We start from the raw sequence: 25124 nt of genomic DNA, 5'->3' as shown, positions 1-25124 counted from the left end.
TGACTTGAATCTCACGCACTAAGCAGGATGCCAAATGCCAGTAAAGGAAAGAGAAGGTAGGAACAACAGATGTTCCTGCCTAGTGATGTGGGCTTTGCTTAAGGAACGCTGGACACCATTTGATTCTCTCCTCTCTGCTGTTTAAAGACAGCTGAGATTCCTTGTTTTGTTCAGTGATCACTAGCGCTGAAATCACTGATAACCAGGCGCTGAGCCTTAGACCTGCTGTTGGACGGTGTTGCAGTGAAAGAGATGGTGCAGCCCGCAGCAGCAGGGCGGTTCCCCGCTGCCCTCTGAAATCTCTGAGTGGGGTTAAGTGGTGGAACCTCAGACTGTAACGCTGCAGCAGAGAGGCCGGGGCGGCGGAGGGAGGGCGGCAGCAGAGAGGCCGGGGGGGCGGAGGGAGGGCGGCAGCAGGGAGGCCGGGGGGGGGGCGGAGGGAGGGCGGCAGCAGAGAGGCCGGGGGGGGGGGGCGGAGGGAGGGCGTCAGCAGGGAGGCCGAGGGGGGCGGAGGGAGGGCGTCAGCAGGGAGGCCGGGGGGGGGGGCGGAGGGAGGGCGGCAGCAGAGAGGCCGGGGGGGGGGCGGAGGGAGGGCGGCAGCGGGGAGGCCGGGGGGGGGGGGCGGAGGGAGGGCGGCAGCGGGGAGGCCGGGGCGGCGGCGGAGGGAGGGCGGCAGCAGAGAGGCCGGGGAGGGCGGAGGGAGGGCGGCAGCAGGGAGGCCGGGGGGGGGCGGAGGGAGGGCGGCAGCAGGGAGGCCGGGGCGGCGGAGGGAGGGCGGCAGCTCAGTGAATAGTGGCAGCCGTGAGCCAGTTGCAGTGGTGACTCAACGCCTACCCGGCTGGGGGTGGGCAGTGAATCCATGTGAACACACCTCTGAACTCTGGGTCTTCGCTGACCAAGGACAGCAATTGTGAGTGGGGTGCCTTGCGGGGGAGGGGAACGGCAGGTTAAAGGAGCGTTTGTACATTTGACTTTCACACTGCAAGGGGAGACCCCGTGGCAAAGGACACTGCCCAATCTACTCTGGGGTGGGTGTTAGGTCCTGGGCACATACTTTCGAATCATGGTTGTGGTGTTTTCCCACATGAATGCTGGGTTCCTTTTCCCTTTTTATTAAAAGTTTTCTTTGCAATCACAGATTCACTGCTTGTGAGAGGGAAAATATCGCCTCTTAGAGTCACCCTGGGGTGGTGCTTAATTTTCCCAGATTATTGGGTTGGGGCTCGAGCAGGTTCTGTTTTGTATTAAGAGGAACCCCTAAAAGGGGTGCAGTTAGACACTCAGCCATCCTGCACCCTCAGTTACGTTGTGCAGCCCCAGCGAACTCATGGCTAGCGCCCAGGACAGAATGTGGACTTCTCCACACTGGAATCTCTTGCGGAAAAGGGCGGGGTGAATAGCATGGAGGGGCAGGGGGGAGAAGAGTGTGGGTCAGACTCATTTTTCTCTGGATCTCACGACCAGCCACAGCAGTGAAACACCGTACAGGAGAGGAAAGAAGCTGTTGTAGGAGGCACCCAGCAGCCAGAGTGCAGAGAAGTTCCTCATCTCCACCGCAGCCGTGATGTACGCAATAATTAGTTGGGTCTGGACCCAAGTCAGGGCCTTATATAGCAGTTTGGTGTGCCAGGACTTCGCAAGTGAACGGAGAAAAGGGTGAATCCGGTAATCAGCCTCCACCATCGCTGCCCAGCACAAGAAGCCAAACACTTGCCCTGGGTGGAGCCCGTGCCACCAGGCCGAGAAGGCAAAGGTGGCGAACAGGGGCTGGGCGGGGCTGCGCTGGAAGATGAGCCTCCTCAGCCACCGGGAAGTGCTCTTGTTCCAGGTCCTAGTGAAGAGGGCTATTCTGTTGGTGGTCTCCAGGGTCCATATGTCTGCATCAGAGAGGTCGCCGCAGGCAGCCTCTGCACCGGGGGCATGGCCAAGCTCCAGCCCAAAGCCTGCTGCGCTGAGGAGAGCCTCGTCGAGCACCCACTGGGAGTAATACGCCAGTTTGAAGAGCAGGGCAGAATGCCACACGACGTACACACAGCCAAAGCCGGTGCAGTCCGTCAGGCAGGCCAGTGGGGCTCCGCAGCTCCTCACAGCCATTCTCAGCAGGTGCAGAGCCAGGGCACAAAGGCATTTCTGGCCTGCAGCCCTCAAGGGACGCGTGGGCTGTGAAGTGCATGAGCCCTGGATCTGGACCTGAAATCTCCTGAAGGAGCATAGCGGGCCTCCCAGCAGGGCAGGGAAAAAGAGCAGGTAACTGCACAGAGGCAGTGCCTGCAGCAGTGGCTCCCTCCCATCCCCCCGTTCAGATCCCATCGTCACCTTCCCTTCGTGGATATCCAGAGCCAGCGATGTGACCTTCTGGGTCTGCAGCATGAGAGACGAGAGGGAGATTGTCAACCTGCAAGGGGAGGAGAGAGCAAGCAGAGTGGCTGTGATAGGAGTCCCGCAGTGCGCGCCAGGGCTGGTGTTGCCCTGAATGGACACACAGCGCTGCTCCCGGAACACGCCCACGGTGCTGCGTGCAAGGTCGCGCTGTGTGGAGGGTGCCATTTTGAGAGCAACATGGCTTCCTCCACGTGGCATGGCCTTGCGAAAGTGCCGGAACACGGTTCTGGCGTGTCCCGGCTCCGCCACTGCAAGGGGGCAGCTGCAGCATCAGCCCCTTCTGTGCTGGCTTGGATTGAGGAGCATTCTGGCTGCATGGGGCTGGACCCCTGCCTGTATAAACATCAGGTCATAGCGGGCGGAGCTCTGCCTTGGCCTCCCTCTCTGTGCTGCAAACACGACTTAATAAGCAGCCACTAACCACTGGCCTGCCTCTCCCATTTTCCTGCCTTAGGCAGCTGTACAAGTGCCTGAGCCAACCCTGCTGCACGTCTGCAAAAACCTGTGGACGCTGCGAGCCACAGTGGCACCAACACAGTGACACCAACCTCAATACCCACGCCACACACCCAGACCTTTAGCCTCAACATGCTTAGCGACTGCCTGGTTATTTGCAGTGGGCCTGCTCTGCTTCCGTATGTTCCCCTGAACGTGCATGGCACCGTCCCTGCATCTTGCCAGGAGGAGCCGGCTGGACCCAGGGTGTAGTCAGAGCGTGGGGTGTCCAAGTGGGACAGCTGAGTCAGGACAGGGATGGGAGCAGACTGACATCCTGATGGACGAGAAGTGATTCCATCACCGTCAGTGCTGCCCTGGGGTGATGCTGAGCGCCCGGCCTGGCAAGCGAATACTGGAAAAGTCATGAACATTTCACATCTGGAAAGGTATATGGAGAAGGGGCCACCTGATTTTAGCCCTTAATGACTCTGGGAGTTGCTGAGCACGAGATAGAAAAGGCAAAAACCAGGCCGTTAAACGGTGGGGGGAACCATCCCCCTTGAATGCTGAAGCATGCATAGGAACGACAAGCTTTGTGAAATACCCGGACAGCTTGCTGCAGCATTTCATGTGAGAAGAGAGTGCATGGTGTTAAGGCACATGGACTGTCCTCGAGAGTATGACTGCCCCTAGGGACCACACCGATTCTCCTCTGTTACACCCATACAGCCCAGAAAAATCTGGACAAGTCTTCATGCAAAATCTGGCCCAGGCTGTGTCATTTGAGGAAACAGGTGGGCTTGTGCATTGCTGCCTGGTACCTGACGCATGGGGCTCCTTGCAAATAATGTCCCCTGTAGTGCAGGCCCAGGTGGCAGAGAGTCTGCCAGGACATCTGGAGCACAAATGCCCACGTGTGGACCTGCAGTGGGCCGACTGAGTGGAAAATGGCCACGGAGCAGAAGGTGGGGATGAAGAGCAGCAGGGCATACCATCCCATGGCAGCACACGCTAGAAGGCAGCCTCCCACCAGGAGCAAGACGTACCTAGAAGAAATCAGAAATGTTTGCTTTCTGAAGCTGTGGCGGTTCATTGGGTTTGGCACTGCCCAGCACCAAGGGCCGACAGTCTGCAGGTGAGGTGGGTGAGATTCTCTCCTGGGCTGGCTTTGCCCTCTCCTGTAGCTTCTTGCCTTTGTATGGATTGCCCCTCCCGCTGTCCTCCCCCCTTCCTCGTCAGTGCTCCTTCAGTAGTCTAACAGAGGGTGCCTGAGGACCAGACAGCTTGTGGCACTGCCTTCCTCTTGCTTCATTTCCAGACTCATTCCCCCACACCAACCCCAAAGCACACCTGGCCAAGTGCTGCATTTTCTCCAGGCACTCTCCCCTGCCTCCACCCAAGCCCTGCTGGGTTCCCTCCTGGGAGGCTCTTCCATGCCAGCAATCACCGGTGATTCTCAGGGTTAAGTACATTTTGTCTCTAAATCTTTACAAACTCACCAGCATAGCCCTGTTCTTTAGCCAGCCCTGCCACCACGTCGTCTCTGGGTCGACAGAGGCTAAGTTCCCCACGCCAGTGCGGCTGTGTTTGACACCACCCCCCGGGCCACACACTCTTCTCTAAACCCCTGCCAATGTCTCCTGGGCAGCAGGCGGGACATTCCCCACACTGCTGTGCTCAGTTCTTCCTGGCAGAGCTTGGCACTCCCCCAGGGGCAGAGGGAAACCATGAGGGTCCATGAGGCTGTGCCCTCCTGGGGCCCCAAGGGGCATGGGAATTTGGTACAATATTTCCTGCTCCAGATTAGTTTCCTAACCCTAATGCAGCACATGCTGCTGATCTTCACAAGCATGAAGGCGCTGAGCATTGCTAGCTCTCTGATCTCCAGGGACTCACCACCCACGAGCATCGTCTTATGCTTTTCTCTGCTTTAGTTGCCCGTTTTTTCCTGTCCCTCCACCCTTTAGAGGCCGGGTATCTCTGCAGCCTAGATATCCATCTAACCTGATTGCTGCTCTGACTGACAAGGTGGAGGATGCCATCATTCAGTGAGCAAACCCGTTGGGCCTGTGGGAACTCTCTCAACCTCCCAAAGAGACAGGTGCCACTTGTGAGTTTGCCCTGCTAGTCAGCCAGGCAGCTTTCCAGAGGACTGTAGTCCATGGTGGATTCACAGTAAGGGCTCCAGTGAAGTCTTTTGATTTGAACTTTGTATGTGTTCTCCAGGCTGGCCTGTGGCCCAAACTGTCCAATCTGGGCATCCAACCCAAAGTGACTTGATTTCTAAAGGTGCTGATGACCTGCAGTGCCATCACATGCTGGTGGGAGAGGGGGCAGTTTACATCTCTGAAAATGTAGGCCTTGTATCTTCATATAGTTGCATACAAATGCCGTTGTATCCAGCTGCTGGCTTTCTGTTTGGTTCATTGTATCGCTTGACTGACCTGCAGGTCCCATTAACTCCAGAAGACCTGAGTGAACTTGGTACATTGAGCTCCTCTCCCCATTCTTTCCTCAGATTATAACCCGTGACTGCTGCCTACTGTGGATGCCCAACTGTGGAGGTGGGGTTTTATAAATCACCTAACAGGAACACTAGACCCTCTGCCAGTCAGGGAGACTTGTGCTTCTGAGTCACTTAGGTGCCTTTGAAAATCCCACCTGAGGGTCACAAGTTCATCACTGATTCCTTGGAACATGACCTGTGATTTGGATTCATGTAATTGCTGCATCTTCAAGCCAGATCTACTGTAGCTTGCAGGTCTTTATGCAAATAATGATACTTCGTGATTCTCTAGGGCTGGTCATCTACGTATCTCAACATACTTTACAAACATTAATTACATGGGTGAAACCAAGGCACAGAGAAGTTTTGATAAGGTCACAGTGTGAATCAGTGGCAGTCATGAGTAGATACAGAGAGTTTTGATTCCCAGACCCTTGCTGTACCCATCCTCCTTCCCTAGGAAAGAGGTTAGCAAAATTGCCTCACCTGTGAAACCTGCACTTCGACTAGAATTCACCACCAAAGCTCACAAGCATGGAATTAAAGCAAACATGAAAGCATACCTGGCATTTAGCGAGAGAGACCCAGAGGTGCAGAGATAGTGAAAGGAAACGGCAAATGGAAATGCAACCAGCTGGTAGAAAGCTAGAGGGTGAAGAGCAAGCGGATTTGCCCAATCCATTGAGAGCCTGCTTTTCAAGAGAGTTAATTCTGCAATGGTCTTCAGTTCCTGGGGCACCTAGATGAAGAACTGAAATTTGTATCTTTTCCCCTTCTCTTTATATGGGGCAGGAAGGTGGGGTTAAAGCCAAACCCCAGATAAGCAGTGTAAATGTGTCTGTCAGAGAGCAAAGCCAGCGTGCTAAGGAAACGAGATTATCTGAACTGCGGGGCCTGGCACACCATGATACATACAAGGAGAAGAAAAGGAAAATATTCTCTTTGTTTTTGTAAACGCTATTTCTGCTAAGTGCCGACACCCCAGGACTTGTGTTCAGATGGAAAACATGCTGCTTCATATTTGGGCTGCTAAGCTCCTGAGCAACCTCCTGCTTTTCGATCACAGGAAGCGTTACACGCAGAGATAAGAGAGCGTTCTTTTCCAACATGTAGCTTAAATACCAAGCTATTGGAACACCTTGACGAGGGGCGAAATGACTTCAGCAATTATCCAGCGACTAAAGCAGGGCAGTTGCGTTTGCTTGGTCTCTGTGTTCTGATACCCCCGCCCCTGCAGCTGGACGGTGTCACATTCAAGCTGTTGGAAGGGCATGGAGGAGCCAGTGGAAAGACAGCAAATGAGCTAGGCCTGCTGCCATGGCTGCAGGAAGAGTTCAGGAGCACTACAGAGACAGAACAGCTCCTTGCACATACCCTGAGATGTTTCACGCTCAGTTTTTCCCTTCCCATGATCTCAGGGTCATTGACAGCAGCCTTGGCTGTGTCCCTGGCCAGTTTACCTTCAATATGTAGGTGTGTAATGTTAGGCTTTAAAATACTGGCCTAAATGTATAGCAGAGAGCTCCAAAATGTGCAGGCAAGAGTCACACACCCAGCAGCCATGGTGCAGACAGTTCTGCTCCCGATGAGTGCTGTCTTGAGAGTCCCTCGCTCCAGGGAACGTCTGAGGCCTGGACACGCATTTAGCCAGCTGGCTTTGTTGCGTGTAACAGAAGGATATTGGATGTCCTGCTTCATCAGAATCCCTCAGCTCCAAGTGGCAGCAATGACTATGCCTTCGAAGGGAGTGAGGGAACATGCCAGTGGAGCTGGCTGTTCCCAGCTTCCCTCGGCCAGGCCAGGCCTTTATTTCTATGGGGGATTCACAGCATGCGGGGATGTCAGGAAGCTGTTGGCAGCCACAGGTGAGAAATGAGAATATGGAGCAGGAGCCTTCCCATCTGCGTGGTCCCCAAAGGCAATTCCAGTGCAATAAATGTGCTGGTGCTCTCATCCCTGTCATGGTAACACAACTGCGGGACTGAGAATTTCAGGGCAACCGTCAGGCTTTTCTGAAAGCTGGACCCTGCACCAACACTAACCCCAGGTGCACACACATATATAGGGTGACCAGACGTCCCAGTATTAGGGGCTTTGTCTTATATAGGCAACTGTACCCCCTACCCTGAAAACAGTGTCCCGCTTTTTCACACTTGCTCTCTGGTCTCCCCACGTATGCAGTAAGTTAAGGGTCAGTTTACCAGTGGTTACGCATTCACCTACAGATCACTTTGCCCCCTTGAAGGGAAGATAACCATCACTCAGCACTGTCCTGTGCTCCTCCCACAGCAGGACAGTTTATTACCCCACTCAAAGGCTGGCAAACCAGGGCATGCAGAGGAAAGACACCCCCCCACACACACACACACAGATAGAAGTGAGCGTACCAAGAGCAAACAAAACACAGACCTCAGCAAACCAGGCAACGTAGAATTAAGGTGTCATCGTCGTGTGCCCCTTTGAGCACTACGCAGTTCCTCGGGCTGATCACAGTGCCTTTCCCCGGCTGCCAAACCACAGCAACACGCACTCCCTGGATCCGCGGTGCTGCACAGGGCCCAGCAGTGGTCCATTGGAGGAGAGGAAGCAGAAGGGTGATTGGGAGTCATGCCGGGCATAGACAATGGCAGGTGGTGTCAGGGAAAGGTGATATCACATTCCCAGGGTTAGCTCCACAACAGGATTTAGGCACCTAACGGCCTGATCTGCTATTGGTTATGCCCAGTGGTGCGGGGATTAAGGCATTTGCTTGGGATGTGGTCAGGCATCTGATGTGCATAGGTTGGGAAGACACCTGAGGAACAGATTGGGGAAGTGGGACACCTGCAGACAGTGATCCAGGATGGTGGGATAGATCCGTAAGCCTGGACCAAGAAAATAGACTTGGAAATGCCTTCAGCATCTGTGGAGAAGTAGTACAGTTGATTAAGAAACATGAAAAAGCTTTCTCACAACATCCTTTGGATTTCGGGTGTGCCACCCAGATACTGCACACCGTACCCACCGCAGTACATCCTCCAGTTAGGGAAGGATTGTGAGCAATTGCGCTCGCTTTGGATCAGCTGCTGTAGGAAAGGATAAAAAGAGGTGTTGGAAGCTAATGTAACAAAAGAGGGTCACAGTCTATGGGCTGTGTCCACTGTGCTGGTTAAGACAAAAGACACGAAACTGCGCTTTTGTGTAGGTTCCTGAAAAGTGAACCAAGTCACCCATAAAATCCCTATCCCTTACCTAAAACTGAAGATTCCTTAATGGTATTAATGTCAGCAAGTTTCTTTCCTACTGTCGATATAGCAAGTGAGTACTGGCAAATTCCCATGGCGCCAGAAGACCAAGAAAAAACTGCCTTTGTAACACCCATGGTACTTTATGAATTTACAAGAATGTTATTTGGGTTATGTAATGCTCCAGGGACATTTCAGAGATTGGTAAAGCGTTGCCTGGACTCTGAGAACTTTGATACCGTTTTATTGTATCTAGACATTGTTGTATATTCAAAATCCGTTGAAGAACATTTGCAATACTTGCATGTGGTATTTGATCTATTTGGGATGTGTAGTGTCTTCTGCCGGGTGGCTACTGATCCAGAGAAACTGAAAGTGGTAGAGGAGTGGCCGGTACCTGCTACAGTAGAAGACGTTCTTGGCATTTGTCAGTTACTGTTGATTTCTTAAGCACTTTGCTAAAGTTGCTCTGCCATTGAATGAATTGCTAAGAAACACTGGAGGTAGGAAAATTTCTGAAGCTGCCCAGGTAAAATGGAGCGCATAGTGTTAAGCAACATTTGAAGAACAGGTTTCAGAGTAACAGCCGTGTTAGTCTGTATTCGCAAAAAGAAAAGGAGGACTTGTGGCACCTTAGAGACTAACCAATTTATTTGAGCATAAGCTTTCGTGAGCTACAGCTCACTTCATCGGATGCAACGCTTATGCTCAAATAAATTGGTTAGTCTCTAAGATGCCACAAGTCCTCCTTTTCTATTTGAAGAACTGAAATTTTTCCTAGTACAACCGCCTATCCTGGTATATCCAGATTCTGAACTACCTTTGAGAGTGTACATTGATGCCAGCAACAAAGGACTGGGAGCTATTCTTGCTCAGGAGCAAGATGGCAGGGAGTGAGTTTGGTGTTTGTTTTTTTCCCCCTCCCTTAGACTTGATTTATTTAGGATCATTTGTACATTTCAGCGACATCTGAAAGATCTCCTTTAGGCTACAAGACAGACAGCTTCCCTACCATTAGCCAAACCCTGGTTTGGAGTGTTTGCTCTACATCACTGACATGTTAAAACATGGTGTGCTTGTGGAGTTGTGGCACCGGCTGGCACCTCCACAGGACATCCTTCAAAAGCGCAGATTAGGGAACCCCAGCCCCCTGTCCTGTGGCCAGCCCCCCCAGGGGCAGTTAGCCCGTGGCACCACCGCGCTCGCGGGGAATTGCCTGGGCTTGTGAGAAAGTCAGGGGGGCACCGTGGCAGGGACTGGGAAGGATGGAGGGGTGGGGGAGGGGTCTGCAGTGCAGCGTTCTGGGCACCGGCCCGGCCGCGCGCTAGGTTGGCCCCGCCCCCATGGCTACGCCGCCGAGGGGCGGGACCGCACCCACGCGGGGGGGGCGGGGCGAGTGCGCCACGCGACCCCCGGCCCCGCCCCTCTCCCGGCCAGGGCGGCCGATCGAGCGCTGACGCGGAGCGCAGGCCGAGCCGTCGCTGGCCGATCGGGGAAGATGGCGGAGAGGGCGCAGAGCGGGTGAGGCGGGCTGCCGCGCGGGGCGGGGGGCCGCTGACAGGCGCCTGAGCGGCTCGGTCGGGGCGCTGCCGGCCCGGGCTTGACCGCTGCCCGTGTAACGCACCCGCCCCTGCGCTTCCCCCCCCTCCCCCGGCTGCAGCCCTGGGTCTCCCCCGGGCCCGCGCGGGTCTCCCGGGGGGCGGCCGCTGCTCCGCGGATTCGCCGCCTCCGTCACCCACGCCACCCCCTGGGGCGTCACGGGGGGTCACGCGAGCAGGGCCGGCGTTAGCGCGGGGGGGGCGCGCGAGGCCATTCCCCCCCCCCCACGGGGCCCCCACGCTGCGACGTTCCCGGCCGGGGCCGCTGGGCTCGGGCTCCGGGGAGCGTCCGTGCCATGCTTATGTTGCAGCCGGCGTGTGTGATAACGGCAGGAGGGACCGCAGCGTGTCAGCAGCTGCGTGCTGGTTTTGCAAGCAAGCCGGGTCTAAGTGAGGGGCAACTCGGGGTACGCAGGGCCAGTCAGGCTCCTGAAAGGGAGGTGCAGTCGCCTGTCTGGGAAGAGTGAGCGCCACGGGGTGAGAGGGCTGCCTGGCGTCCGGTCCTGGTGTCCCTCGTTCAGGGAAGATGGTCCTCCGCTCAGGAGGGCTCAGAGAAGACCCGTGAGGGTGATTAAAGGACTGGGAAACATGCCTTGCCGTGAAAGAGGTTTCCAGTGTTTTCTGGAAAATTTCTCAGCCAAGGGGAGTGCAGGCCCTGTGAGCCGGGGTGTCTGAAATGCAAGCTGGTCAAAGAGAGGTGGTGTTTGGTTGAAGAAACTCTGGGGCTTCAAGCCCTTCCTGCTGATGGAGGAAGACCCGCCCTAGCCAGGGAGCACCCGATTTGCTTCTCTTTCTCTAAAGAAAGATCTGTCCCACCCCACAGTTCCTTTCCCCTGCCAAGAAAAGGGGGAGGAAATAGATCCCTGCACCCCACTATCTCTCCCATATTAGGGTGTGGGGAAGAGAGAGAATAACCCAGCTATTGCATAAAAGCTCTCTTTAAGTGTCCTTAGACATCCATCCTGTAGGAAATTCCATGGGGTTTTCTAAAATTTCACAGGTTAGACAGTACCTGAAAACCGCCCCCCCCCCCGCACTCCCACCTGTATATACAGATTCTCCATCTTTGTAGAAATTTCGGATGGGGAGCACCAGAGATATGCACTGCATGGCCTGACACACTGTGTACATATACTTTCGTTTGGCTGGCCACAGTCCTGCCAGCAGATGTGAACTTATTTCAGGTCCATTTCTTGTCTTGTTCACTTCCTTTCCAGTCCTAACCGATCTGTGCGTGCTGCAGTGCTGCATTATCACATAACCTCAAGACCTGACTCTGATCAATATTAAATACTTCTGCTGTCTCCCATGCCATCTCAATGCAGTCCAGTGTCTCCTTTCTTTGTGTGTGAACAAAATGTTCCCTGTAATCACGTGACTCAGATTTTTTGGCTCATCTCTGTTTAGTTAGCGCTGCAGAGATAAAAGGAAATGCAAAACAGAATGTTTATGAATTTAGAAAGAGTGGCTATTTTTTATCTTTCAGTTTCTTGGCAAAGTGGGAAATTTTAAAAATTCACATTTAGAGCCCAGAGGATTTTTCTCATTGGTTTATACAGTTGTAAATTGGGACGCTCATGTGTCCCTTTAAATGTGTGTATGATCTTCTGAACTGTGGAACTCAGTGAAAATGTTGAGAGTAGAGGTGCAAGTTGGATGGAATCCGTTAGAACAAATCTACCCACTTTTTTTAGGTTTCTTTCTTGGTCTTAAAAAGCATTACGTTTATCTCTTCTAATATTGATTTTTTGGTTGCAGTGTGAAGATTGCTCCTGGAGCTGTCGTCTGCGTGGAAAGTGAAATCAGGGGAGATGTAACTATCGGTAAGAGAGAATACAGTGCTGCTGCTTTTGTCTTGTTCTTCCCCAGAAGCACTGTCCTATTGAATTTGAATCCGTACTTCTGAAAACAAGGTAGTGTATGAAGCCCCCCATCTCTGGTAGTCAGTTACTACCCAGGATTTAGTGGCAGAAGACCATGTGTTTTCCCAGTAAGTTTTCTCTGGAATGTTTGGGCCTCTGTGGTGGAAATCTAGTCAGAAGTGAAGACTAGTGCAGTAAATTCTGTCTTGGTGTCACTGCTATCAATATTTCCTGTGACACAAGTGAAGACCTCGGGAGTGGCACATGCAGTCTGACTCACTGTGAAATGCATTAGACATTCTGCCACAGAGCACCCCCTTGCAGTGTCCTCCCAGCCTGAGCTGCTCAGACCTTTACAAAAGTCATGAATATATATGTCAGTTTAGACCAGTGGTTCCCAAACTGGGGTTCGTGAACCGTTACAGGGGGTTCTCGGGGGGGAAAAAATTCCCTAATGGCGGACAGAGCTGTCCATAGGGACCCGAGGCAGCACGGGGCCTGTAGCACAGAGCCCCTGGACTTCCAAGAGCTAAGCAGATCAAAGGAAGCATATCTATCACAGTGAGGAGATCTAAACTTCAAGACTCCTTATAAGAAATGGAAAGGGAGGTGGATATTTTTTGATGTTTTTAAAATTAAATAAGCTGCTAGTATTTTAAAAATTATTACGAAGAACAAGTTTAAGCTTTGTTAAACGTGCATTTGTTTGCCTGGACTGCTCACGACCTGAGTGCTTGTGTAGGAGGAACTCTTTGAGTTGGCTTCTTAAACTCCTTCATGCTGTTTCACATCTGATACTCCTTGATGAATCCTAGGAGCCTTGTCTTCTTATAACACACTTATTCAAAGTGATACAAGCTACGAAAGTGAGATCTTGGAAGAGTGTTGCCGTTTTCATAATGTAATAAAAATACTGTAATGATAAATAATTAATAAATAGTGTGTAATAAGCATGTCATAAAAACAAATTTTATATTTCCAAGATCACTGCTTTTATAATTTATATTCAGGTAAAGGAGAAAATCCCTGGAAATACTCATTTTTAGGAGGGGGTTTGCGAGACTTGACATTTTAGTGAAATGGGTTTCACAGATTCTTAAAGTTTGGGAACCACTGATTTAGACTAGAGGGCAATTTAGAAGAAAAGTGGTAGGTTTCAAACTGTGGTTCCACTTTCATACACACGTGCGTAATTTACTCACAGCCCTATTGAAATCCATGGGACTATTCACATGAATAAAGTTACTCATGTAAGCATTTGCAGGAGTGAGAGTTAAATTTTCTTTTTTGTTCTTTGTGTTATGGTACCACAGTTTGCATAGTATAATTCCCCACAGAAAACCTTTGTTTACTGAAAGTTCAGGATGCATGCACGTATCTGCATGAAGTCTGCCTTTCAAGAGTTAGTGGGGTTCTGTTGTATTTTAAATTGGAAACCCAAGAAATGCTGAATTAAACTTGCACTGTCAAACAAGAACTCGAACCCTGAACTCTGGCCCTGTCAAGATGTCAACCTAACACCTCTTCTTGCAGAGTATCAAAGATGTGCATCGCAGAACATTGCTTTTCTCATTTGATTCAGGTATATACATCTCTAGTCCTAAACCCCCAATCCACTCAGCTTTTCTGCAGGCAGGTTCCTGTGCGTGTGCAGAACAGCGAGCAGGATCAGGGCCTGGCCTTTGCTTTTCTCACGTTCTCTAATTTCTGAACTGGGCACATGACTCCTGTATATGGAGACATGCCATCTCTGTGTGTAATGGCCACTGGAATTGTAGGGTTCAGTTCTCTATGTATGTTGCTTGGCAGGATTAGGCCTCTTATACAGAGTGAGCAGTTATTGTCTTCAGTATGCTTTTTGCCAATCAGAAACTTGGGCCGAGGGAGGAATCTTGTATTTGTCTGTCCATAAAGAGTGTCACGGAGCCCACCCAATACCCAGTTCAGGTTGTAGTAGTCTAGCTTTCCTGGGGTCACTGATAAAGTGAAACTGTTGTGGATGGAGATAGTGCTGTGAGCGTATTTATTCAGGCTATAGGTATAGGAGCGGGGCTAAGATTGCGTGGCATTCTTATTTGAGAAGCACAGCCTGAACTGTTTCTAACATTGAGATTTTGTTTTGAATTCTGACATTCTTTAACGATGATACTCATTCACCAAGTCCAAAGACATACAGGGAGACTGGCAGATCTGGTCCCAGGCCAGTGCCTTAGCCACAAGCCCATCCTGCCTCTCAGTTGAGTTAAAATGTATTTCTCCTATGTTTCGGGTAGTCATTTCCATGTCCCTTTCCTTTGTTTCTGGAATTTTTGTGATGTTGAAGCACATATGACACCTCTTCAAATGACTTCCCCGCTTGGGGCCTTCTCTCTGATTTTAGTAATATCAGTTGTTTAGATTCTGCTAGTAACGAACTTATCTTGTTTCTGCAGGACCTAGGACAGTGATTCACCCTAAAGCGCGAATCATTGCAGAAGCAGGACCAATCGTGATTGGTGAAGGCAATCTCATAGAAGAGCAGACATTGATCATAAATGGGTTAGTACAGGGCCATCCCTACCCATACGCAAAGTACGCAGCTGTGCAGGGCACCAGGAAATTTGGGGTGGTGCCCTACGCAGCTGCGTGCTGCTCCAGCCCCTGCTCCACCTCTTTCCCATGGCCCCAACCCCTCCTCCACCCCTGCCCCGCCTCTTCCCACCCCTGCTCCGCCCCAAAGCCTCCGCCCCCACTCCAGCCCTTCCCCAAAGCCTCCGCCCCCACTCCAGTCCTTCCCCTGAGGACTGCAGCAGGGGTCAGGCGCCCCACACTCACCGGGTGATGGTAAGTGGAGGAGCGACCCGGCCCCGGCCCCAGCCCCTCCGCACCGCCGGCTCCCAGCTGTGCCTCTGGTGAGTGCTGGGGGGCGGTTTTCCCCGCTGCCCCCCCCCAAGCCTGGGAGCCAGGGGAGCAGAATGGAGTGGGCTGGGGCCGGGTCACTCCACTACCCGCCACCCCGTGAGTGCGGGGTCGGGCTGGGCCTGCCCTGCACTCACCGGGCGGCAGGGAGTGGAGCTACCCAGCCCCAACCCGCTCCGCTCCACCAGCTTGTGCTGGGGGGTGGTTTCTCCCCCGCCCCCCAAGCCTGCTCCTGCCCGCGACCTGTGGAGGCCTGGAGCCAGGCCCCACATACACAGCCCCCCCATGGGGGCGCTGTGTAGAGCACCAAAATAGCTAGGGATGGCCCTGGGTTAGTAAGAATCTTTACAATGCTGTTGAAGGCACAAAAATCTGTGTTTAATACCATCACTGGCAGTCTCAGCATGGGGCTCAGGCCTGAAAGAACATAGAAGATAGATTATCTCTTAGCCCTAGAATTTGTCCCTACAGATTGGGGCAGTGAGTGGGAAGCCTCAGCTGTGGCTCCCTGAGTTGTACCTGTTCTGGGCTAAGCAGAGGACTGGAGTTTCCTGAGGTGTCACTCTAATTCATTTACCAAAAGTGGGGACGCTTGCCACAGCTGCACGGTATTAGCTGTCTGGAACCGGTTATAATCTTTGGGGACAGGAGAGAGCTGGCCCAGGTTTCAATGCAACATTTGGCCCTAAAATTCTCTCAACCCAGTACTGCTATCATTGCACACCCTGGCCTGCCCCCCTCCTCAACCACAAGGTCATGTTTACACAGCCTGAGAGGGAGAGAAACCTTCATCACCCTGTTAGAAACCCAAATTATTCCCATTTGTGCTTGTAAAACACATTTGTCGCTTTGTCTAGGAAAAAAAAATTTGCCTGCAAAATTCTTCCCTCAGCTTCATGATAAAAATGGGAGAGATGCCGCAGAAACCAGACTGGCAACCCTTTTGAAATAGCTAGCTTAAAATGTTGCAGCAGGTTCCTTGAGATTTGTCTAGAGCAGGGGTGGGCAAACTTTTTGGCCTGACGGACACATCGGGGTTCCAAAACTGTATGGAGGGCTGGGTAGGGAAGGCTGTGTCTCCCCAAACAGCCTGGCCCCCGCCCCCATCTTCCCCCTCCCACTTCCTGCCCCCTGACTGTCCCCCTGAGAACCTCCAAGCCATCCAGCCCCCCCCGCTCCCTGTCCCCTGACTGCCCCGACTCCTGTCTACACCTCTGCCCCCTGATAGGCCCCCCAGGACTCCCATGCCTATCCAACCCCCCCGTTCCCCATCCCCTGACCAACCAACCCCCATCCCCCACAAACTCTGCCCCATCCAACCACTCCCTCTCCCCTGACTGTCCCCCGGGATCCCCTGGCCCTTATGCAACCTCCCCACCCCCTTACCGTGCCGCTCAGAGCAGCAGGTCTGGCAGCTGCACCACCCGGTCGGAGCCGGCCACACCGCCGTGCTGCTCGGCAGGAGCTTGCAGCCCCGCCACCCAGAGCGCTGGCGGCAGTGAGCTGACGCTTGGGGTGGAGATGTGAGGGGGACCAGCAGGGGAGAGGCTGGGGACTAGCCTCCCCGGCTGGGAGCTCAAGGGCCGGGCAGGAGGGTCCTGCGGGCCGGAGTTTGCCCACCTCTGGTCTAGAGTGTAGGTAGGGCCAGGGCATGAGCAGCTTTTGCCTTCATAGCAGTATGGTGGAGATGCAGTCACACAGCAAAGCTGGGCTCCATGAGTTACTATTGCCTGCTTTCTGTTTCCCTCTGAAATGGCCTCTCTGAGAGGCAGTATGAGGATGTTATGAATTAGGAAACAGTGCTCGTCATCCTTCTCTGTTCTCAATATTTCATCATTACTGAGATTCAAAAACTGACTTTGAACTTGCTGTGTTGAATTTGAGGTTCATCTCAACCCTCACAGCAGGCTTGAGGTCAAGACAACATTTTACAAAACTTTGGAAGCTCGTTAGAAATGTTTCCATGGTTATTTAAAGTTCCAGTTTTTCCAACTCTCCTTCCTCTGCTCTGTTTGTATCTTAAGCACTGCAGGATTCAGTGACTGCATGAGAATCTAGAAACTGACTAGTCTCTCTTCATTGTGCAGGCTGGGAGAAATGGCCCCAGTAAACCAGCAACCTTATGTTTAAAATTAAATGAGATTATTAAATCCTACGCATTTAAACAATCTAAAATGCTGTAGAGATTTTAGGGAAGGACACTTTTTCCTTTCACTTGATCACTATCCTTTGAAGGTCAAGTTCTAAATGTATTCTTCAATCCTCTTGCAGATATCCTGAAAATATTTCACCAGACACGGAAGAGGTAGAAGCAAAACCAATGGTCATTGGCACCTATAATGTTTTTGAAGTTGGCTGTTGTATCCTTGCTAAGCAGTGAAGTAAAACGCAAACTTGAACATGTTAGTATTCTATATTTTCAAAGCACTGTACAAACGTTAACTAGCGGTCATTCCAGTCTTGTGAGGTAGTGAACTTTTATTCCCCTTTTACAGAAGGGAAGAGAAAAGGACACAGAAAAGTTAAGTGACTTGCCCAAGTTAACACAACAAGTCAATGGGAGAACAAGGATTAGAATTTGGAGCTTTGAAGTTCCTTCCTCAGTCCATTAGCTCACGTAGCATCTCATGATGATCTGCCTATCTCGGACTTGTTCCCAAGGGTTTTGTTTGTATTCCGTGTCCGTCCCAAGGGTTTTGTTTGTATTCCGTGTCAATCCTTACATATCTATTTTTACACCAGCATTGAAGGATCTGGAGGCAATTTATGTTCAGTCAGAAGAGGGCGACTCTTGTGGTCTGAATTTGAAACTCAAGTTAGTCATTTGAAAATACCCATCTTTATATGAAATAACATGGGGGCTTTCTAGCTTTCAGGACACAGGAAGCACAAGATCTTTCTGGATTCAATGTGACTAAAAAGAAAAAGGTGAAATATTAGGCAGTAGTAATTTCCCACACGTTGTCAAACTATAGGCCTTTCTGCATGTCTTGTTGGAATACAATAGCCATAGCTTCAGTGTCCTGCCTAAGCAATGATAATCAGTGCAGGATACACATGCATAGGTCCATGAGCACCTTCCTTACTGGGTTATGGGATTGTTTTTGGAAGGAGGGGTTATGTGGGTATTTGTTGCTGGGAATATGAGACACGGCCTTAGAATTATATATATTCTTTAACTATAACTTGTAGGTTCACAAGCAATGAAAATGGGAGATAACAACGTAATTGAATCAAAAGGTGAGTGTTACTAGTTGTGTCTTCATGCTGAAATCATCAGACACTTCTCTGGCAGGTTTGATGCCTGTTACATTATATTGTGTTTTGTTAAAGACGGGGGGTTTATGTACTTGCTTGTTGCGTAAGATCTAGTGCAGCATTGCTTCAGCATCTGTTCTCTTCTCTCAGGCCATGTGTACAGTAGGAGGGAAAGTGGAAAAGGGGTGGTTTTTAACATGGTAGCTGGTCAAGGTAAACCCTGGTGAGGAAGCTGACCAAGCAGCATGTGTTAAAACTACAACTGCCTTTGTCTGCACTAGAATTGTAACATGTTGGTGTTAACACCACACCTTTTTTCCCAGTGGACTATCCCCTACCCTTGAGGGGGGGTGGATTACATTATTGAATGGCTTACGCCATCTCTAACCCTTGTGATTCCAGTCAATTCTCAGCATTCCCATTTGAAAGCACAGAGCCCAGCAATTTGAAAGCAACATTTAATTGGCCTTAGAAGTGGTGAAGAGGGACTGAATGCAGGCAGTGGCTTCCGTTCCTGCTGCAGAGCTACTGAATTGGGATCAAAAGAGTTTCAAGTGCATTTTCTAATGACTTTTGGATGTTAGTCTATAAAAGCTAAACTTCTGTTGAATCATAGAATATCAGAGTTGGAAGGGACCTCAGGAGGTCATCTAGTCCAACCCCCTGCTCAAAGCAGGACCAGTCCCCAATGTTTGCCCCAGATCCCTAAATGGCCCCCTCAAGGATTGAACTCACAACCTTGGGTTTAGCAGGCCAATGCTCAAACCACTGAGCTATCCCTCCCCCCAGTTGTTGCTTGAACAGCCTGCATGCACATCTGATAATTGCACTGCTATGAAACGGAGATTGGTAACTGAGGGAGAAGTGGGAGTGATATTAAGACTAAGTTGTGCTGGGAGCCAGAACACACCCTGGCTGTGCCCAGGATTGGGGAGGGGCTCACAGGTAGCATGAAGCCAGCTGTGCGGCACTCCCCCTCTTGGGCGCTGCAGTGAGCGCACCTCACAGGATTATTGGCTCACTCCAGAGCAGCTGTGTGCTCACTCAGTAACTGAATGCAGCTTCCTCCCTGTGTGACTGAAGTGATATACAATAGATTTGTTTTGCATGTTGTGTAGAGAATCTGTGACAGGGTCGCAGCTCAGGGAAGGTTTTACTGCACAATCGGAAGAGGAAGTGGCTGAGTTGCCTTGAGAGACCGGGGCATGGAAGTGAGAGCAGTGTGCAGTTACGTGAAGGGAATGGTATGGGAGGCAGGTCTGTTGGAGCAGGCATGAAGGCTGGTAGAAGTCAGGATAGAGAGGGCTGGGCAAGCGAAAGGAGTGTTTGAGACCAGGATGACAGTTTGAATGTGTGTGAATATTGCCCGTCCTGGATCGCAGCACTCTGGGTGCTTTGATTGTCTCTGCCTCCTCTTTCCAGCCACAGCAAGGTTTTTTTCTCTGTTTTGCAGCCGTTGTTGGTCGGAATGTGATTCTGACCAGTGGCTGCGTCATTGGGGCCTGCTGCAACATCAACACACATGAAGTGATCCCGGAGAACACCGTGATCTATGACGCAAAGTGCCTTCGCCGAGTGCAGACCGAGCGGCCACAGGTGGGTATGCTGTACTGCCAGGCCATGCAGTCTGCCGCTCCTCAGTGAGCTGTGCTCCAGAGCGATTCATTTCCATTCATCTGAAGCAGGCACACTACTCCAGGGGAGAGAAGAGCTACAAAACATGTGATCCAGGAGGGGGAAGCAAAGGCTGGGAGCCAGATTTGCAGAGCTTTCTTCCAGCAGGAAAATAGTGCGTCACTCCAAAGAATGGCCATCCTTAGCAACCTTGCATAGTCCCTCTGGGGCAGCAGGCAGGGCAGCCAGTGGCCCCCTTTGAGGTTCACCATTCTGCTCTTCCGGAAGCACATTTAGTCTTGACGGCTTTTTAACCAAGTATACTCTGGTCCTTCCCTGGGAGCTTCAATTTAATTTCCTTCCATACAGTTAGTTTGCAGTATGTCAGACTTTGAAGGCCTCTCACCTAGGAAATATCTGGAGTGTGTCTCCCCCTAGCTGCCAAGTACAGCGTAAACATGTGCCTTCTGCACTCAGGTTAGGCTTCTGTGCATATGCCCCGTTACATGCCTGTGTTTAACCGTCCATCTTTTTGTCTCCATAACTTGCAGTGCGGTTACACTAATCCAAGTGCCTTGGCCCAGGACCGCTCTAAAGCATGAGTGTGTCCAGCTGCCTTGGCTTTACGCAGATCGGTGCCAGTCCTACAGTTGGCTCTGCACTGCATCGGGGTGGAGTGCCGTGCCGTCAGTAGAGTCTGCCCATACAGATCTTGGGGCAGGATTGGGGTCTAAATTAGGTGACTTACAGAGCCAACTCCACTGTGTTTAACATGCCTTTGTTTCTTACCCCTTGCCAGTGCTTGTCTAATTATATGTTATTCCTTGTAGCCACAAACACTGCAGCTGGATTTCCTGATGAAAATCCTGCCAAATTATCACCATCTAAAGAAGACCATGAAGATGACATCTACTCCTGCAAAGAGCTGAGAGTTTCCCCCCAAGGTACCAGGCCCTCATCTGCAAAAGGAGTTGATTTGGGAATTTCCCCTCCATTTCTAGCACTCCATACACACATGTAGCTGATCTTTCCTCATGCATTCCATTTGGAGAAAACGGTTTGTTTGTTGTTTTTTACTATTTATATTTAGTAAAATATCTGGATCTGAAGTCTGATTGGCGGTTGCCTTGGTTATAATATTATACACAGCTCATTCTGGATAATGATGTCACCAGTTACTCTTGTGATGTAGGACAGAAATTGTCTTTCAAAGGGGCACAAAAGTGGCGGATGATTAGAACATATTTCACAGCTTATTTTATGCTATTAATAAAGATGTTACCTTCCCAACTTTGTGATTTTAATGGTCCTATTTCATCTTGAAGACTTTCAGCCAATATTAATGTCAAAATGACTAGAGGCATCCTGGCCTAGCAGGGAGAGCCAATAATGCCGGTTCTTATTTACTGGTGTTATGTTAGCACCTCCAGGGGCCCACGGTTTATAATCTAAGTAAAGTTTATAGTCTAAATAGATTAACTCCTGTGCTCTTATCTCAGCTCTGACATTGCCCCTGGTGGGTGGGGGTGGAAAAGGCACTTAGTTTGCCTGGTGTTTGTGGATGCATAGCACTACATATGAGCGTTCGTGTTCTCTTCAGATAATGCACAGTTAAGAGAAGTCAGTGGACGCAGCTCCTCCATTTATTTACTGTGATGCTGCCCTGACTCTTATGGCCTGGCAGAGCCTCGAGACCTCTTCTATTCTAGTGGGGGAGCAGGGCAATGGTTGGCAAAGGGTAATTTTTGAAAGGTTTCTGCTGTTTGTTTTAGATTTCAGAACTTTCAAAAACATTGCTCATTCAGTTTTCAGTCTTTCTGAACCAAAACCCCATCACAGATCCTTTCTGATAAACTGTGTGTTATCACCCTGGAAAGCGGTTAGTTCAGGAAATGGTGTATTCGATAATCAATGAGTTGTTCTGACCATGTTTCTAAAACGAAAAGAGTCCTGTCCTGTGTGTATACTGAACTGTGTCTGCACTCACAGGGGATTGTAGAACAATGAAAGCAAAGAGTCTTCAGAGGAAGGACTTCAGGAGTGAATATTGAAAAGTATCCAAAGCCTGGAACAGAACCTTAGCCGAGACCTGCAGACATTTACCAATTCTTCAACCCAGAATTCATTTCCCTGATGAAAAGTCCTCTTTATTAAAAATATTAGAGAGCTGCCCAGGGGAGCTGGGCATTCATTCTAATGGGATTTGTGGTTCTGAGACCCTAAATCAGTTCTGAAATTATCAACCTGAATGCTTTAGGGAGTGCCACCTTAACAATGACATTTTGGGGATGGGTTAAGCAACCTCCCCCTCCTGCAAAATCCCAAGTTCCTTTTACAGGTTTACAGCAGGAGGTGGTGGTTTTGGCAAAAGTTCCTGGAGAAGAATGTGGTTAGGAAAATTGCCTGTTTTTTCTTATATGTGAAGGCAGCAGGTTTGCCAGTGTGTTCATGTCAGTAGAGTCAGGGGCTTCCTGGTGCTTGCCCCCGGGGCTTCCTGAAACCCCCCTATAGAGAATGGGCCGAAGCCTTAATCTAATGCTGGGCTGCTGCTGCAATAGAGAGAAAATGTATTGTGTTTTATTGTTCCACCTCCCGGTTCCATTGTGGTCATTGGCTTTTTGTGCTAATAGAACAGTCCACCCCCAAGCCCAGCGCTCAATCTCTTGGTATCAAGGTGCACCCTCAGCACCCATCCCCTATCTGGGCCAGCCATTAGGGGCGACATGCTCACAGACATTTCAGTACTCTCTTCCCCCTAAGCTGCTGCTCCTGGAGCTGAAGGTGGGCCTAGCGCTGCAATGTAAAGCTGAAAGCTCTTGGGAGAGCTGTCCCCATCCTTCTGTTGTCTTTCTGGCTTATCAAGCGTCTGCAAGTGGCTGGTGGGAAGAGGGGGTGGGCTCCGAGCAGTTCTCGGTGAGTGGCTGATCTCTCAGCAACATTTCAGGATAAATGTTCTTTGCATGCAGTTACTGTGACCCTGCAGGGTTCCAAGTGCAGATTTAGGGATGGACTTTTAACAAAAGGAGGGGAGCTCTCAAGCTGCCTGCGGCAGATCCACAGGGTCAGCCCTGGGCCCCTCGGGACCTTGTTGGCCAGGATGAGCAGCTGATCACTTTCATAACTCAAACAGAATTGTGAATGTACTGTGAGATTGTGTCAGGTTGGGATATCTGAGTTAAGGGTAGACAAAGTGACTTAGGGGCGGGGGGCTCTGCTTGTTTCCAGGCTGGAAGAGTTTCCTGTGTGTGGAGCAGTGACAGACAGATCAGCTGCCCCTTCCCATTGTAACGTGGCACGCTTTGCTAAAACTCCGTAGATTTATCAACGCTTCTCAGTGAGGTCTGTGTGCCAGCGAGTAGGAAGCACTTGGGTTGCCTCTGCTCTTTCTGAAAGTTACCTTTAGAGAACCTGGGTGGGAAGGTTCCCTGGGCCAGGGAAGGACGTGGCCTGGGCTGTATTTCCATCACTGCAGTGATTCAGGAACATATACAGTAGAGCTCACTGGCATGACTGGGTTTGGACAGCAGGCAAGGTGTGCTTTCCCGTGCTATTGACAGATGACTTCTCAGGCCCCAGAACTGGGACTATTCTGTTTCCTTCACTTTTTGTCTCTTTGCCCCATGTTACAGAGGCGGCCTCACCTGTCTCTTTCCCTTAGCTTGGAAGGCTGCTTTCTGTCTACTCTAAAAAGTTTTGCTGCTTTAATTACACCTATAATTATACTGCAGTTAAGGTGGCAAAACTCTCCTGACCCAGACAATCATACTAGGATAAAGATGCTTATACCAGTGTAGCTATTCTCAGACAGGAAGGGGGATGACCTACGCGGAGAGAAGGCTCTTTTATACCAGTATAGGAGCATCCATACTAGGAGCTGTACTCCTATAACTCCATAGGTAAATAATCACACCCCTAACTGCCCTGTTATACCAGTGCAGCATTCCAGTGTGGACCCCCCTCGGCAAACCCGCTCAGGATTCAGTGGGGCTTGCTAAGCTTCCCAAGTGCCATTAAAGCACAGGGGGAGGAAGGCAGATGGTGGGCGGAGACCCAAAGTCAGTGTCAGGACACTTCAAATGGGCCAACTCATCCGCAGTTTGCCCCTCTGCTAATCAGCAGCAGAAGAGCATTCACTCTTGGCCGCCATGGGACGGAGGGCTGGGCTGACCTGGGGCCTTTGAGAAACCCCTTTCTCACAGCTTTCCCAGCTGTGCCAGGCAAGTGGATCCCGGGGCAGTTCTTGAGGCTGACCCAGCAGCCAAGGGTTTTGTGGAATTGGCCTAACACAGAGACGGTCCCAGTGCTGCAGTCCTTCATGTTCCCTCAGCAGGACACCGCCTGCCCGCTCTGCTCCTCGCTAGTGCATCCCATTGTCATGGCCTGAGGGTGCTGTTGGCTCCAGATGCAGGAGCTAGCAATGCCTTGTGCCCCTGGCTTTCTTGCCCTGAGCTCACTTTATTACACCGACATATAGGATCTGTATTGTTCTCCCACGAGCTATTGCTCACATCTCACCTGCAGACTGTCTCAAGATCAATGAATCCAGGTCTCTTTACCCCAGTCAGTGGTCTCTTGAAGACAGTCATTGATTAGCCCTTTCATAGACAACATCCAGCCCAAAGTGCTTCCCCTTGCACAAGGCATGAGAATGAATGATCCCGGGAGCTGTGCTGAGGAGAGCAACAACAGGAGAGAGAGTCTGGAGTCCATGATGCATTACCCCTCACCAGGGCCTTGTTGGCTAACTGGGGCTCCTAAAAGGAGGCATTTCTCTTGAACTCTAGGCCTGGGGCGGGTGGTTAAAAATCCCAGTCAGTAAAAAAAAAAAAAAAAACAGCCTCCCCCTCCCCCCCCCCCCCACAAGTGCTAGGCTCCCCACGGAACCTGCAGCATACATCACACACCCTGCCCTTTCCTGGGCATCGCTCCTCAGAGGGCAGTGGTTTTGTCCTTAAACGTCACAACCCGGCAGCCTGTCAAGCTGGTACAGAGCAGGGTGAGGGAATGACTGAGGTGTGGTACCTTCCTGGTGAGCACCTTCTCCTTTACCTAGTGGGGCCTAGCCATGGCAGGCAGGCGCGGGGAGAGGAGAGCCAGGTCCGAAGCCAGTTAGAGCTTCCAAGATCAGTACCTGCACTGCACCCAACTCCCACAGCCTCCCAAAAGGCACAGAGTGCTGGGCAACCCGCCCCAACATGGCCTTTTGCTCACTGACTTACCACTGAATTCTGCAAAGGCTCTCAGGTCCTGAAGGGGCACCCACGTCCTACAGGCATCTCCTGCCTCCATGGTTCCTATGGAGAGCTCCGGCCTGGCCTTTCCTGTGCCTCCTGCAGCCAGTGTG

At 51.0% G+C, this 25124-nt stretch overlaps 2 protein-coding genes across 2 annotated transcripts; one reads left to right on the top strand and one right to left on the bottom strand.

Annotated features, from left to right (window-relative positions):
- Positions 1-1437: 1437 nt before the first annotated feature.
- Positions 1438-4729, bottom strand: MBOAT4 (membrane bound ghrelin O-acyltransferase MBOAT4). Its single transcript, XM_074950230.1, has 3 exons — positions 4650-4729; positions 3642-3866; positions 1438-2395 (listed from the first exon to the last, which is right to left on the bottom strand). The coding sequence occupies exons 1-3, from the start codon at positions 4727-4729 to the stop codon at positions 1438-1440; spliced, it is 1263 nt and encodes a 420-aa protein (XP_074806331.1).
- A 5209-nt stretch (positions 4730-9938) lies between these two features.
- DCTN6 (dynactin subunit 6) lies at positions 9939-21030 on the top strand. Its single transcript, XM_074949915.1, has 7 exons — positions 9939-10071; positions 11907-11971; positions 14443-14548; positions 17180-17268; positions 18101-18148; positions 19620-19762; positions 20611-21030. The coding sequence occupies exons 1-7, from the start codon at positions 10049-10051 to the stop codon at positions 20707-20709; spliced, it is 573 nt and encodes a 190-aa protein (XP_074806016.1). The 5' UTR covers positions 9939-10048; the 3' UTR covers positions 20710-21030.
- Positions 21031-25124: the final 4094 nt, after the last annotated feature.

Source organism: Natator depressus, chromosome 4 (genome assembly GCF_965152275.1).
Source record: "Natator depressus isolate rNatDep1 chromosome 4, rNatDep2.hap1, whole genome shotgun sequence".
Taxonomy (NCBI): Eukaryota; Metazoa; Chordata; order Testudines; family Cheloniidae; genus Natator; species Natator depressus.
Note: the sequence above shows the minus strand (reverse complement) of the source record. Positions and strands in the feature narration are given on the sequence as shown.